The sequence below is a fragment of the Ceratotherium simum genome, chromosome 1, assembly GCF_057802395.1.
Source record: "Ceratotherium simum simum isolate JZ-2026a chromosome 1, ASM5780239v1, whole genome shotgun sequence".
NCBI lineage: Eukaryota > Metazoa > Chordata > Mammalia > Perissodactyla > Rhinocerotidae > Ceratotherium > Ceratotherium simum.
Window position 1 is genome coordinate 108,811,360 of NC_141900.1, and position 15,992 is coordinate 108,827,351.

The 15,992-nt window shown below is 36.0% G+C and overlaps 1 protein-coding gene across 3 annotated transcripts in view; it reads right to left on the reverse strand.

Annotated features, from left to right (window-relative positions):
- The window catches only part of LMBR1 (limb development membrane protein 1), a 162,929-nt gene that overhangs the window by 37,330 nt on the left and 109,607 nt on the right, over nt 1-15,992 (reverse strand). For all 3 annotated transcript variants that reach the window (XM_087433681.1, XM_087433676.1, XM_087433671.1), the window contains exons 10-12: nt 4,955-5,035; nt 1,230-1,306; nt 526-603 (exon numbers count right to left, since the gene is read on the reverse strand). In XM_087433681.1, coding sequence (XP_087289807.1) covers nt 526-603; nt 1,230-1,306; nt 4,955-5,035 — 236 coding nt within the window. The remainder of the gene's footprint in view (nt 1-525; nt 604-1,229; nt 1,307-4,954; nt 5,036-15,992) is intronic.

Below are 15,992 nucleotides of genomic sequence, written 5' to 3' on the forward strand. Positions count from 1 at the left end.
AATTGATAGAATTTAATAAAACCATCAATTTTTAAACAAGAGAGAAAACTAAGTTAATTCATGAAAAGATGTACATCTGACTCTCCTCCAGTAACTGAACATTTTGACTCAGTTTCATAAAAGGTGTGACTCTTGAAGCGTGAGTCCCTAAAACCGTATATTTGGATCTTTTGCAAACCCAATGAATCCATCTAATAATAAACTATATGTTACTATTTCAGAGTATACATTTTCTTAAAGAATCACAAATATGAATTTCAATAAAACAAAGATAAACTCTGATATGAAGTATAAAAGGAAACTCTATAATCGATAAAAGGCCTGGCCAATCCAAAGTAAGAAATCAGAAACAAAAATCATAGTTTATAAACACTGTTTATGAAGGCTCATTGCATAAAGAAATTCATAGAACTTGAAAAATATACATGCAGAAAAGTGAATGATTTAATCTACTTATTTGAAACACTCGGTATACACACAGAATACTTCTGCAAAAGAAAGACATTTTAAAGCATTTTACTTTACCCTTGTTCCCTTTGGCATTGCTGTTTCATCAACCAACAGGCAAAGAATATTACAAGCCACCAAGAGAACCGAGATGGACTACAACACAAAAAGTAAGCCATTAGTTTTAATTTCAAAGATATTAAAATCTAAGTAACCAACCAAATGTACGCTTCAGAATAGAGGAAAAACAGTCAAGGCCAAAATCTACATATAAACCTACAATAATCAGACTATCTACAAAAACTCCAGAATAAATTCTAAAAGATTCTGCAAGTTATTAGAATTTCAAAGCTTGTGACAAAAGCTAATAATATAGATCCATTTACTAACTGATTTCACCAACTGGAAACCCACAACTCAACATTTTAACCATTTTTTAAATGTGATCAGAACTAATTTAATAATGTAATTTTCATATCCTATCATAGAGTATGAAGCAGAGTATATACAACACCTTGTCTCTTCTGACTTTTCAATAAAACAAAAGAATGAATTTCCTGCTTTCATGAGGAAATAGATAATCTTGAGAACTTTTAAAAAACTACCATTAATTTCTATTTTTGCTCTAATGAGTTTTTACAAATAAAGGCATAGATGGATTTTAATCCTGTTGACAGAAACTAGTTTACTTGAAACCATTTAGCTGAGGGAGTTGCCATACTCAAATGTTAAAGTAAATAAAAAATAATTTGCTTTATTTAAGTAGGTAAATAAAGTCTTACTGTCTCAATAAGAAGGAGAACCATAACAGCAGGATACACCAAATTTCTTTCCCATGCTGAAGCCTTTTTTCGCCTCTCTATTAGGAGGAAAAACAAAATACAACAAAAGATTTCAGTAATTTCCAAAAATTCTCTCCAGAGTCACATATTCACTCCTTACTGCTATAACCAGAATGTATTATTTTTACATAAATAATTTCTTTTTCAAAAAACATAAATTATTTTTAATTTTCCTCCACAACATATAAAAATCAGTTTTAAAATCAGTCTGCTATAGTAAACGACTAAATCCTGTGATCTTTAAATTTTAGCTCTTAAAGACATTTCAATTGCTAATGAAATATACTGTTAGTACATGCTTACTCTGAAAATATGGAAATATTTGTGTTTTAGATTTATATATTGATACAGATTTGAATAAATAAAGTAACATGAGTAAAAATCCCCTCTAATCCAATATCCCAAAGATAAACACTTGCAGTTTTCTAAGGGCTAGAAGCAAACCCAATTCTAGCTACAATGGTCACCTTCTATCACACCAATCCTCACGCCATGAAGAACTGGAAAAGATAGATCAAACTTAATTTTTTTTAAAGATTTTATTTATTTATTTTTTTCCCCCAAAGCCCCAGTAGATAGTTGTATGTCATAGCTGCACATCCTTCTAGTTGCTGTATGTGGGATGCGACCTCAGCAGGGCCGGAGAAGCGGTGCGTCGGCGCGCACCCGGGATCCGAACCTGGGCCACCAGCAGCGGAGCGCGCGCACTTAACCGCTAAGCCACGGGGCCGGCCCCAAACTTAATTTTTAAAAAAACCTGTATGAAGGTTATCAGAAAGCTCCCACGACGATCAAGATTGAGGGGCCATATTCCGCGAAATAAATTGAAGTGAGCCTCTGATTTGCACTATCTTTCCCTGCATGGCATTTTCCATATACAACTGGCATGGACCCACAAGTCTGAGAAATCAAGCCAAAATCAGTGGGTAAAAGAAGATGATGCTAAATCACAGCTTTCAGCAAATGCAACAGAGCGAGGGAGACAAAAATTGGAGTTTGGGGTTAGCAAGGCAGCCAGAATTTGGGAAAAAGGAGAGGAGAGAAGCGAGCCTGCCGTGCAGCCACTTCCCCCTTCATGGCATCAGTGGCTAAGAGGCTGAGAAGAGGAGCAGAAGATGCAGCTAACAGGCAGAGAAGCCAAGCCAAGCTTCATCAGGCTCACGTTTGTTGAGAGGCAGAAACCAGAGTTCAGGGTTCCTGAAGAAGATGGGGTAATAGTCAACAACAAAACAACGAGGCTTTCAGGTAGGACCAAGGAAAACTTATACCCTAGGAGTAATGCCAAACTGGAAATAGAGCAGCCCTCATAAAGACCAAAACCCAGTCTCAAATGATCTCAAGTCCAGACAGATTAAACTGGCCTGTCCCTACCCTAACTGTGAACCAGAAGCAAAAGTAAATCCTCCCCAAAAGAAGAAAATATCATCCATAATTTCTACAATTTTGTATAAGAAATGTCTGGCATTCAATCAAATGTTATCAGGACAAAGGACAAAGAAAAAAAAGACAACAGAAACACACTTTCAGTTGATCCAGATACTGAACTTATCAGAAACAGGCCTTAAAATAACTGATTAATATGTTCAATAAGATAAGTGGCAAGATGGCAGATGTCATAATTTGAATCTAGAAAAATAATGAAATGGAAATTCTAGAACTGAAAAATACTGTAACTAAGAGTTCAACAGATAGTTTTGACAACAATTAGGACATAGCTAAAAAGACTGTGAAATGGAAGACAGATGAGTAGAAAATATTACAGACTAAAGCATGTAAATAAAAAAGGAGGAAAAACACAGAAAAGAATATAAGAGTGAAAGGTCTAGTGTATGTGTAACTGGAGTGTGAGGAAATAAAAGAGAGTGAGCAGAAGCAATATTTGAGGAGATGATGGCCAATAATCTCTCAAATGGATAAAAGACATTAAGCCACACACTTACGCAGTACCACAGGTCTCAAGAAGGATAAATACAGAGAAAACCAACCTGAGCACACTGGAGTAAAACTGCTAAACAAACACAAAAAGAAAATCTTATAGCCTTTCCAAAGGGCTACAATACAACTTTTAACCAGAAACCAGAAAACACTGGAACAATATCTTTACAATGTCGAAAACTACCAAATAAGAATTCTAAATTCTGTAAAAATGCCTACAAATGATAAGGCAAAGTAAAAATGTTTTCAGATAAACAAAAACTGAGAGAATTAATTGCCAGCAAACGAGCACTAAATGAAATACTAACAGATGTTTTTCAAGCAGAAGCTAAATGAACATTGGAAACACAAATCAGGGACACGCAAATTAAAACACCAACAAAAACCATTTTCATTCCACATCTGCTAAATTGGTAAAAACTTAGAAGTCCAACACTGTCAATTACTGACAAGGATGTAGAGCAACAGGGAGTCTTACTCATGCCAAGGGCCAAGAATTGTGCTGCTCTGCAAGACAGCACAAAACCTCCTAAAGCACAGGATAAAGTTCTCAGAAGCACTTGCCTCAGGAGCAGGGAACCTTAGCCCTAGATGAAATGCTGCTCTGGTCCAGCCTAATAAGTCTTCAAAGCAAGACCTGATAATATTAAACTGTTTCCAAGTAACTTAACTGTATCCCAGAAAAAAGTTCCTCACTTATAGGAATACAAAAATATCAGCACCCAACAATGTAAAATTCACAATGTCAACTATCCAATCAAAAATTGCCAGGCATGCAAAAAAGCGCAGAAGTACAACCGATGATGAGGAGAAAAGTCAGTCAAACGAAACTTTTTGAGAACTAACATAGATGTTACAATTAGCAGACAAAAACACTGAAAGTATTAGTATAACTGTATTCCATATTTTCAAAAAGATGGAGGACATGAACTGAACATGTTAATTAGAGACATGGAAGATATAAAACAGGCCTAAATAGAACATCTAGAGATAAAAACTGCAGTGTCTGAGAAAAAAATACATTAGGTGGGATTAAAGGCAGATTAGACACTCAAAAGAAAAGATTAGTGAATATGAAGACACAGCAATAGAAACTATCCAAAATGAAACACACAGAGAAAAAACCTGGAAAATGAAGGACCATCCTTGAGCTATGGGGCACTTCAAGTGGGCTAAGGTACATGTAATTGGAGTCCCTGAAAAGGAGGGCACAGAGAGAAGAAGAAAATATATTTGGAGAAGTAATGCCCCCAAATTTTCCAAATTAGATGAAAACTGTATACTCCCAGATCCAAGAGACTCAATGAACTCAAAGAACAAGAAACACAAAGAAAACTACTCTAAGGCACATCATAATCAAATTGTTCAAAATCAGTGAAAAAGAGCACATCTTAAAAGCAGATAGAAAAAAAGATACACTAAAAGGTAAGAATGACAGAAGATTACTTGTCAGAAATGAGGCAAGTGAAAAGACAATGGAGCAACATCTTTGACCATCATCATCTTTGAAGTCATTTTGTACACACACAAAACAAACAAAAAAATGTGAATTAATATATGCTCATCCTCTCCCCAAACTAAAAGATAGTCTTTATCAATGGCTTTGAACAGATTCAAAGCTTCTAACATAAACTAAAGATTTAAAAATTTTTTGAATATTTCAGACTATAGTAAAGTCTTTAATAAGAAACCAAGACCAACATAGAAGTCAAGAAAAAAATGTACAATACCTAATTTTGTCTTAAGAGTCTTTACATTTTCAAGTTCTTGTTCCAACTCCATTACATTGTATTCCACTGATGAAGACAGTCCTATCAAAAGCAAAAATATTTTAGAAGTATAACAACAGAAACCCTAACAGCATAGAACAGGTAGCCCTCACAATTAATTAAAATATAAAATAACACATTGCAAATCCTGATCATTGAGAATAAAAACAAATGCTGCTGCAATTCACAGAAAAGTATATCCATTTTGTTACCCACTTAAAATTTTCAAATTCTTGCTGATTAAACACCATATATCTCCTAGAAAGTTTTTTACTTTGGTAAAATTCCTATTTGATCTATTATTAATTTTTATTAATTACAAAAGTTTCACACATTTATTATAGAAAGCGAAAGAAAGTCAAGCGCTCCTCTTTGCCACCCCACCACCCTAAAGTGACAATTGTTAACAGCTTGGTTGATGCTTCCACACTTTTCTTTAAGGTCATGTACATATTCATATGTACATATATATATATATCATACATATGGTTTTTACTATATATGAATGAGTCAAATTATTTTACTACTTGCTTTCCTAGTCAATGATACATCCATGTTGACAGAGAGTGCCAATTCCTTAACAGCTGAATGATATTCCATAGTATGGATGTACTTCAATTTTATTCAGAATTATTCCATTTATGAATATTCAGGTTTTCCTCAAGTTTTTGCCAGTACAATGTTACAGTAAACATTTTTGTATGCACATCCAGTACATTCTGGTTCTATTATTTCTATAGGACAGATTCCCAAAATTCACGTTGCTGAGTCAAAGAGTGTATTTACAGTTTTAAGAGATATTCAAAGCTGATTTCCCCCCAAATATTGTAATTTATTGTAATAAATTATTGTAATAATTTACATTCTATCAATAGCTTTTGAAAGTACTTATTTTCCAATATCTTCCCTAGCACTGAGTATTATAACTCTTGAATTTTTGCCAAATATGATGGGTAAAAAATGTTTTCCTATTGTTACTTTAACATGCATTTTCCTAAATGTGGTTGAGCATCTTTTCATATGTTTATTTATCACATGGGTTTTCCCTATTCGTATTTTCTGGTTGTTTCTCTAATGGTTTGTATATCTCCATATTCTATTTTATCTGTTAAATTCTGAAATGAATAAATTAAAAGCCCCCCTACAACTGTACTTTGATTGATTAGGCTCTCTCAGTTTTTAAGAGTTTTTTCACTAAGTGTTTATATTTGCTAAGTTTTTTGAGTTCCCATAAGACTGTTACATCTTCCTTATGTATCACACCTTTTATCATTACATAATGACCCTCTTTGTCTTTAATGCTTTTCAACTTAAATTCTGTTTTGTGGACATTAAGTTCTACTTTCTTTTTGTTTTTCCCTGCCTTACTTACATATACAAGACAAAGAAAGATTAAAATTAAAGGGATATATATATCAGCTGAATCTTATTTAAGGTTTCACCTATATCAATTAGAGTTCATTGGTTATAAGCAACTGAAATTGACTCTGACTAGTTAAAACAAAAAGGAATTCATGCGAGAGATGGCACCTGCAGGAAACTTTCCAGTAAAGACAGGAGAGGAAGCAGGCAGCTGGGAGCTCAGGTGGCAGTAGCAGATAGACAGTCTCCTCCTAGTGTCACAGCTGGGATGAATGAGTCCCAACTATTTTCAGTCTTTATGTCACTATGATCAAGAATAAAATTCCAGGGAGCAAGCGTCCTAATGGCCTAGCTTAGAGTCACATGTCAATTCCTTGGCTGGGAGAGGCAGACAACTTTGACAAGCAGTTCCACAGATCTGACTGAACAGGGGGAAATGGCAAAGCCAAATCAGATGCTTTGCTAGAAGAAAAAACAATAGGTGCTTGCAGCAAAAATGATAAATATATGTTGAATAACCCAATCTGATAGGCTCTGTTCTTTAACAGTGGAATTCAGCCCACTTAACATTTAGTAAAATATAGTATTTGCATTCAGTATAATTTAGTATAACAGCTGATAAACATTTTATACCTTCCATACTACTTGTCTTAATTTTAAGTGATTTTTTTTTAAGTTTTATCTTTATCAAAATGAATCATGCACATAGTTCCAAGTGTCAAATACTTGCACAAGGTTTGTTATCATTCTCTCCTTCCTCCAATTCCACCTCCCCAAAGACAGCCACTTCCAAGCTGTTTAGCTGGGGTTTTTTTGGTATTTGTCTTCCTGTCACTAAATAAAAAGCTTCCCTTGCTATTTCTTTTCCAGCTTTAAGTATTAACTATTATCTTCCTACTATAGAAGATGAGGATTTCAGTCTCTGTAAGCCATACACCTTTTCATTTCTCCCTTTCCCCCACTATGGTCACACTGGTAATTTTGGTTAGATCAATACTCAAAGTTTACATTATTACAATAGAAATTCTATTCACTGCTTACCCATATAATAAACTATGATTAGCTTTCCTTTCTTCCATAACATTCTTCTTCCCACCCCCAGAATTAGTCATTTTTTTCATTTGCTTAGTTTTTTACGTACCGATCACAGTTCAAAGCCAAACTTTCCTCCCAAATGTCTTTATTTTCTCTTGGTTTTCAAATTTCTCAGTAATACTATTCATTGCATTTTCTTGAAGAAATTCCTCCTGGAGTCTATAGGCCTGCCCCAGCCTGGACTGGCTGCTCTCTATGCCTAATGGCACTGCCACCCTGGAACCCCCTTCTCTCCTCTCCTGGGGTGCATCCCTGGTCCTGTGTAGCTGTGTCCTTTCCTTCTTGGTTATCCCCCTACTTGGCTGCTGCATGTCCCCCAGCAGCTTGCTAAGAAAAGGTGCATGGGAGGTAAATGTTTTGTGACTATACAAGTCTGAGTATTTTACCTTTGCTCTTCCAGGTTGGTTAAATATAGAAATCTAGGTCAAAGCTCATCCTTCTGAATCGTGAAGTCATTGCTCCACTGTCTCCCAGCTTTTCGTGCTGGTTTTGAGAAGTCTGACGCTCTTCTTCCTGTCCTGCTGAGTAAGAATTGCTTCTCATTCTCCCTGTGGGACGTGTAGGACCTCTGTCCCCAGTGTTCCTGGAGAGAATCATTTCCATGTACTATGCTGGGCACTAGGTGAGCCCTTTCAACCTTCAGATCGGAGTAATTTTCTTCATTTTGTCAGTTCCTCCACCCCATTTTCTCCCTTCTCCCCATTTGGAATTCCTATTAGTTGGATGTTAGATTTCCTGAATTGGTTCTCTAATATTCTTAACTCTTTTCCCCTATTTTTGTCATTTTGACCTATTTTCTGAAGGGTTCTTCTTTATCTTCTTATTTCTAAATTTCAAGAATTCCTTTCTGTTCACTAGATACATTTTCATGGAATCCTAGCCTTTCTCATGAATTCAATCTTGGTCTCAGGATATTAACGACATTCTGCTCCCAAGCACATATTCTGTCTCCCGAACATATTCTGTCTTCCCCGCGTGTTCTTTATTGTTTGTTTATTTGTTTTGGCCCCTCCTTTCACGTGGAGGCCTTCCTCAGAAGTCTGGTGAGCCACAGTTGTCTGCTCATATTTAAGAATGAAGCAATGAAACTGCTAATTTGAAACTCAAGATTGTATGGGTGGCGCTTGAAGACAGCAAGACTTCCTGTCAAATAATCCAGCCAAGTTTTTCATGGAGGACACCCTATTGCTAGTATCTGTGGGGCTCTCCCCCTGGGCTACATAGATTCCCCAGAGAGGACTCTCCCTCTTGGTATTAAAGCTTGGCTGTCCAAGTGAAGGGAGATGAGAGCCTATGCATTCAGTCTGAAAGCACTCACCCCATCAAACTGCCAAACAGGCTTTTCATCCAGCCCCCCTATCTTAGCTGGTTCCACTTCATCCCCACTTCCATACATATCTGGTAGTGCCACTTTTTGAGACACTGGGGATTCTGGGATATAAATCAAGCACAAATGGCTTAGGATTCAGCTTCCTTAGGTCTGCTGAATTGGTTACTTCTAAAATTTTCTCAGGCCTACTAAATTCCAAAATTTTACTGTGGTTTTTCTCCTCTCAGGTTTTCATGTTTTTAGGTTTATACTTCTCTGAACCTCAGTGTTCTCATCTGTGAAATGAGGTGTATCTGTTAGGATGCTTCCTAGTGAATCAGCAAATTCAACTCAAAGTAGCTTAAACAATAAGGAAATAATTTTATGTAATTAGAAGCTTACACACAGAGCGGGCTTCAAAGTGGGTTTTCCAGCAGCTCAACAGTGACATCCAGGGCCTGAATCCTGCCATCCACTAGTTGGCTTATTATGAAGACTGGTGCTCTTTCTCCTTTCATTAATTTCATAACTTCTGTTTCTTTTATTTTGTTATTTCTTCTTTTCCCAGCTAGTGGAATTTGTTTATTCTTTTTCCCCGTGTTAACGTGGCACTTCAATGGTTACTTTCTCATTCTTAACACTCAGACTTAGACATACTCTTTTTCAACATAACATAGTCATAACCCCACAGGGATGCTTTACTGGGTAACTTATGCCGCACCAGGGTGAAACTTGCACACACTTTTATCTAACCATTCTCTCATTGCTTTCCATCCACCCCTCCTAAATCCTGGATTTTGCTGAAATTATTTTAAAAATATTTAGTTTGAGATTATTACTAAATATTTCCGTCAGTATGGAAGTTGCCATATCCTTAATGACTAGAATAGTACCTAGCACAAATTGTATACTCAGTATACAGATATAAGATGAATGAATGTTTTTTGCTGTGATACATGACATCTTTGGAAATAAATGAGTTTTTAATTGCAATCATCCCCTCTTTTAGACTAAAGACATTGTTCAATAATCCTCAGCAGGTTACAAACAGGAAGTTTGATGTTGATCGCTCTCTCCTTTGTAATTTTTCTCTGTGAAAGCTTGTACTTTTTTTTTTTATTATTATCATTACTATTAGAATTCAAGAATCTTATAGGACAAATCTGGATCTTCTTAATTTCCTGTTTAATAATCTTGCCTAGGACTCTGTGACCATTTAATCTGCACTCAAGTCTTTCTTCAGCTCATTGACATTCTCCTCTATTATTTATTTACTTACTTTTTTCCTACTCGTTCTTTTTTCTCCTTTTAGATGCCTATTATTTAGGTTAGGTTTCTTAGCTCTGTAGTCCACGTCTATTATTTCATTAGTGGTTTCCTTCTCTTTGTACTTTTTGTCTGTGACATGAAACAGTTCTTCCACTTGATTCTATCAGATGATTAATTCAATTTTCAGAAGGACTGTATTACTTTCCTATTGCTGCTATAACAAATTACCATAAACTTAGTGGCTTAAAGCAATACAAATTTATTATCTTACAGTCTGGAGGTCAGAAGTCTAAAATCAAGGTGTCAGCAAGACTGTGTTCCTTCTGGAGACTCTAGGGAAGAATCCATTTCTTTTTCTTTTCCAGCTTCTAGAAGCCGTCTGCATTCCTTGGCTCGTGTTCCCTTCCTCAGGTCACTCCACCCTCTACTTCCGTTGCCACATCTTCTCTGACCCTCCTGCCACAACTTCCACTTACAATAATGCTGTGATAACACTGGGCCCAGCAGATCATCCAGGCTAATCTCAAGAGCCTTCACTTAATCACACTGCCAAGTGCCACGTAACGGGACATATTTACAGGCTCTGGGGGTTAGGACTTGAATACCTTTGTGGGACCACTATTCTGTCCACCACAAGGACTATCTCATCTTTTGTCTACTGACTTTTTAATTTTTTTTCCACATTCTAGGCAGTCTTTTTTCTGCTCTAATTATATCTCCTTGAAACTCTATATTACTTTCGGAGGCTAAATACAAACTCTTATTTGTCTCTCCCATTAACTGTTAACTTAAGTGGGAATCCCTTGTTCTAGAAATTCATCTTAGCCTTTGTCACTCTTGCTTAAGCGAGTGGTAATTTTTCCTTATCTGTTGCTATTGTTCCCCTCACACCTAATCAGATCAGACAGTCCCTCAGTGACAAACCACTAACTTCTATATCTGAGAAATTGTGGAGGGCCCCACAATTTCTGTTCTTGGGGACTGGGGCTGAACTAGCCAGAAACACTGACTCAGGAGGAAGAAGCTTCAGTGCCCTGGGGTCTCTAGGTGCAGTAGCACCCTTTCACAAAGAAAGAGACCCCGAATGAAGGATTCAGACCAACAGTGCGAGGCAGCAGGCTGCAAATGTAGTAAAGGAATTCAGAGGCCTCTTTTCTAAGCCCTCTTGAAGAATCACAAAAGTCCAGCCATAGCCCAGGTTTCCAGGAAAGGTAAGTACTGCCCCCTCTGCATCTCCCTTCTCACTTCTGTCCATCGCTGAGGAGAGAGAAATCCAACAGCCTCTCTTGTGGAGAAACTGAGGGCTTGAATGCATGGAACTGTTATACAGTATTTCCAGAGCTCATTAATTTAATCATTTTACTTGTTAATATATAATTTATAAGAGAATGGGGGTAAAGATAGTACAGAGATATTCAGATACTGTGACCCTACTACTAAACTTTGACTACAAATTTAGTTTACAGTTTCTGGCAGCCAAAGCAAAAAGGGAAACAAGTTACAGAATTAATGGATATAACAAGGAGATTTACAGTAAGATGGCACAGCATTATAAGATTTTCAAGTGTCTTTGAATATAATAGTCTTAGAGATAAGTACATTTTACATTTCTTTATAAATTATATGGCATATATCTATAGTTAATGCTCATCTAACTTCTATATCTGATTACAAATATAATTCCAGACTACATTTCATATTCCCTATATTTGTAAAGAAGTATTATTCCAGTAACCAGTTCAGAGCTAGAAAAAATAATCTGATGAGTACTCAGAATGTTGAAAGGGAATGAGTATCAGAATAGACAGTATTCCTGACGCCAATTTAATGCCTACTTTGTGGGTATGATGCCTAACAGCTCAATACAGGGGCCGGTCCCGTGGCGTAGCTGTTAAGTGTGCGCACTCCGCTGTTGGCGGCCCAGGTTCGGATCCTCGGCACGCACCGAGGCACCGCTTGTCAGGCCATGCTGTGGCGGCATACCATATAAAGTGGAGGAAGATAGGCACAGATGTTAGCCCAGGGCGAGTCTTCCTCAGCAAAAAGAGGAGGACTGGCATGGATGTTAGCTCAGGGCTGATCTTCCTCACAAAAAATAAAATAAAATAAAAAGCTCAATACAAATGTCTAGACCGACAAATGTATTATTTTTCAAAGGAAAATAACTAAAGTGGTACTTCTGAAATGCTGTGTTTTTATTTTTGGGTGACACAATGCTAGGCACACAATAGGCAGTTAATAAATCCTGACTGACTTGCATACTAAAATCAAGAATACATTCTTATTGTCCTCAAAGAAATCAGGCTTTTATTAAATGACTAGATTCATCTGAAATAATACAATTTTCAAAGACATTACCCTCCTTTACTACGTATATCATTACTTAAGCAAGAAAAGTAACCTTGTTTGGGCAGAATATTCCATTATAAATGACCAGAAGGAAATAAAGGCTATTGTAAGGAACCATGACACACTGCAAACAAACACTGGAACGTTACACAAATTTAAGTTGCAGCACAAAATCCTAGAAATAGCCTTAAGAATTGTATTAGCATTACTTTATTTCAAAATGAATCTAAAAAGTTCAATGTCAGCATTGTCTAGTCAATAAGTCAAATTGGTAGAGACAAAACCTGTTTGGACTAGTCATGAAAAATAAAAAGGGATTCTCCAAGAAAACCACAAAGCAGCTCATTTAAGGTCAATTTAACGGTATTATTCTGTTTTTCTTCCAGCCTCAACATAAGATTTCACTACCTCAAAGGAAATTGTAAGAGTATCTATTTGCATTCCCCCTAGGTGATTGGCAGTTCAACACCAATTAGTTCAAAATTACACTGTTACTAGCATGCAATAAAAACAACACCTTTCATCTTTCTTACATAGTTAAGAATATCTTCAGAGCCAATAACTTTGATCAAATAAGTATTTTTGATCCTGCCCCACCCGTCTCTTTGGATTCAGGAAAACTAATAGCTGAAGGCAACTTTTCCCAGCTTTATTCTTAAGCTGAAAAACTAGTGTGGTATTGAAATTATTCTGCTTCCGAGATAACAGAATTTCCCAAAGTCCAGTGTTTCTTCAATAACTAAGCTGTCTTTATACCTTTTCTTAATACATAAGACAGCCTTAACTGACATTCATATGTTAAGGGCAGATATTAATATTTAATTTAAAATATATAATGCTGTATTTTTTAAAACACATATAAATCTCCAACTTGGTATATAAACAATTCAAATAATGTGAAGCAATAAAACAATCTCCCTAAACAATTCAGTGTCTTAAACTCAGTCTCATAATAAATACTATTTGGAAGTAGACATCTCTAGTATAAACAGATTTTTTTCATTTAACTTTTTAATTTAGCATATAACCAAAAAAAAGTCGATTAGAAAATGTGTTATCGAAGTGACTCGTTAAAATTTTGATTATACTTAGTACTTTAAATTGACCAAAGTGATCTCTATCACCAAGAATGTGAAGTCATTCAAGTACTTTTAATTATTTCTAATCACTTAGGCAAACAATTTTATTGTTAAAGCCCAAGATTCCTAATAATTCATAGAGTGAACAGTCTCCAACCCCTAAGCAAACACCAATTACCGTATACCACAGAGCCACTGCTGATTAGGAAGACCCCAGAGAGCTTCTGAAAACTGAAGCCTGGCCATTCAAATCTCTAAAGCATCTATTTCAGCATGGACAAACTGTTGCTATCTCCAGGGGAGACAGACAACCCATACACTCAAAAACTCTACTTCTACTTCTATTCCATTTGCAATGCTAATATTTGTTAAAATAACAGTTTCTATTTACTTCTGACATATCCACAAAAATATGGCTAAGTATGGAACAAGTAATATCAGACTTTCAGTATCCAACACAATTTTGGAAAATGCAAATATACTTTCATTATAAATGACCACAAGCAAGATAAAAAATATTAAGCAATCAGCATTAGGAACATTATATAAAGCTATGTACAATTAAAGTAATGGTTTGGCTTTTTTTCTACTTTAGATATAAGTTATTGGTAGATCTTAAACTAGATAAGAAGTAAAGATTATTTTTTAAACTTCATATTTATATATGTTACTATTGGGAATACCATTATCCAAATTGTTGTGGTTGAACAAGTAGCTCATGCATGTTAAATTCATCTTTTGCTAACAAATTTGGATCATTTATAATATAGAGCAGTCTCTCTCAATTTCAGAGAATACATGATAACCTGACTCAAATTATTTTACTGTTTGTTATTCTAAAGTATTCCTCATCTACTGATATTATGCATTAGCTGACATCTCACAGTCACCTTTCATCTTGCAACAAATAATTTGTTTGGGCCACATTTTATTGTCGTGAAAGTGATTATATGGCCCAAGAAGCTGAATAAATTGTAACAAGGTGTCTCTCACTGTTTCAGACCCTTGGTCTCAAATGTTGATATCTTATTAGAAAGAAACCATTTAATTAGTATTACCAGTAGAATTTATATTCTTTTCCATTAGCTCAAGAAGTCAAGATATCACTAAATACTTTCTTTGATCATAGTATTGCCAAAAAAGAGGTCATTCAGTGTCAACAATTTTTGCTAGGTATGTTCTTGATGAAAGTTGATATTTAATCACCTTCAGCCTGTCTGACTAAGCCCAAACATTTCTCAAAGGGGCCCAGAGTCTGATAAATTGGAGATATTCTCACTTCAGTGATATAACCAACAGTAAATAGTATTCTTAGAATAACCATTGCTAGACTATAGATGAGTACCTAGAGAAAGTCAAGATGAAAGTAATGTGGAGGGTATGAGATAAACTCTGACATGAGGTTCCTTACATCATGAAGAGTGTTACACGAAAGACACCAGATAAGTGATGACCAAATTAGCAAATCATCTTCTGAGTGATGATGGGCAACGCCTCTGACAGGACCCTACCACTCTAAAGCAAGAGTAAATACCACCCTAGACCTTGGCATCATCATAAATAACAATGAGTTTGCCTGGCAAACTCAACCTCATTATAAACAGCAAGATTCAAAGACTGATGGTGACAAAACGCTTCTGACAGGTCACTAAGTTCCAGGAACAGGCCGGATGTGATGTTTTCTTCAATCCTGTATTTTTCAGAATACAAAGGTATTGCAATCTGACACTCAGCAAAAATGAAACAAGTACATGTTCTGTGCTCTTAAGAATAAAGAAGTAGGGGCCGGCCCCGTGGCTTAGCGGTTAGGTGCGTGCGCTCTGCTGCCGGCGGCCTGGGTTCGGATCCCGGGTGCGCGCCGACGCACCGCTCCTCCGGCCATGCTGAGGCCGCGTCCCACATGCGGCAACTAGAAGGATGTGCAGCTATGACAGACAACTATCTACTGGGGCTTTGGGGGAAAAATAAATAAATAAAATCTTTAAAAAAAAAGAATAAAGAAGTAATACAAGCTTCAATAGAAAAGGCTTTAAAAAAAGATTAGAATCATGCAGGAAAGTAGTTTCTAACAAAAGTGATATATTAACTTTTTATCATGAAGATGAAAACAGTACCTAACAAAATTGAATCAAATCCTTAAGTTCAAAGGCTACAATATTTTTAAATAAATTACATTACAAAAACTGTGAAGGTTCTGAACTTAACAAAAAATAATTCCTATTCATTATGGTACTTCTAAAGTTACCCAGTACACCCATAGGCTATACATACACGAAAGCTAATTAATTCAATCAATGCTGTTGCATTACTTGAACATTTTAACATGCTAATGATATACGTATTCTCTTAATCCTGGGAAGGAATTACAAAAGATTTTCTACCACAATTAATGTAATGGGACTTTCTGTTGGGCTACTCTTCAGGGGTCTTGGAGGAGAAATGGATCTTGACTGCCCATATTTCATTTCTTAACAGTAGGGAAAAATCACCTTATTTCTGCTTTTTCACTAACACCCCAGCATGCACGGTCCTCCAG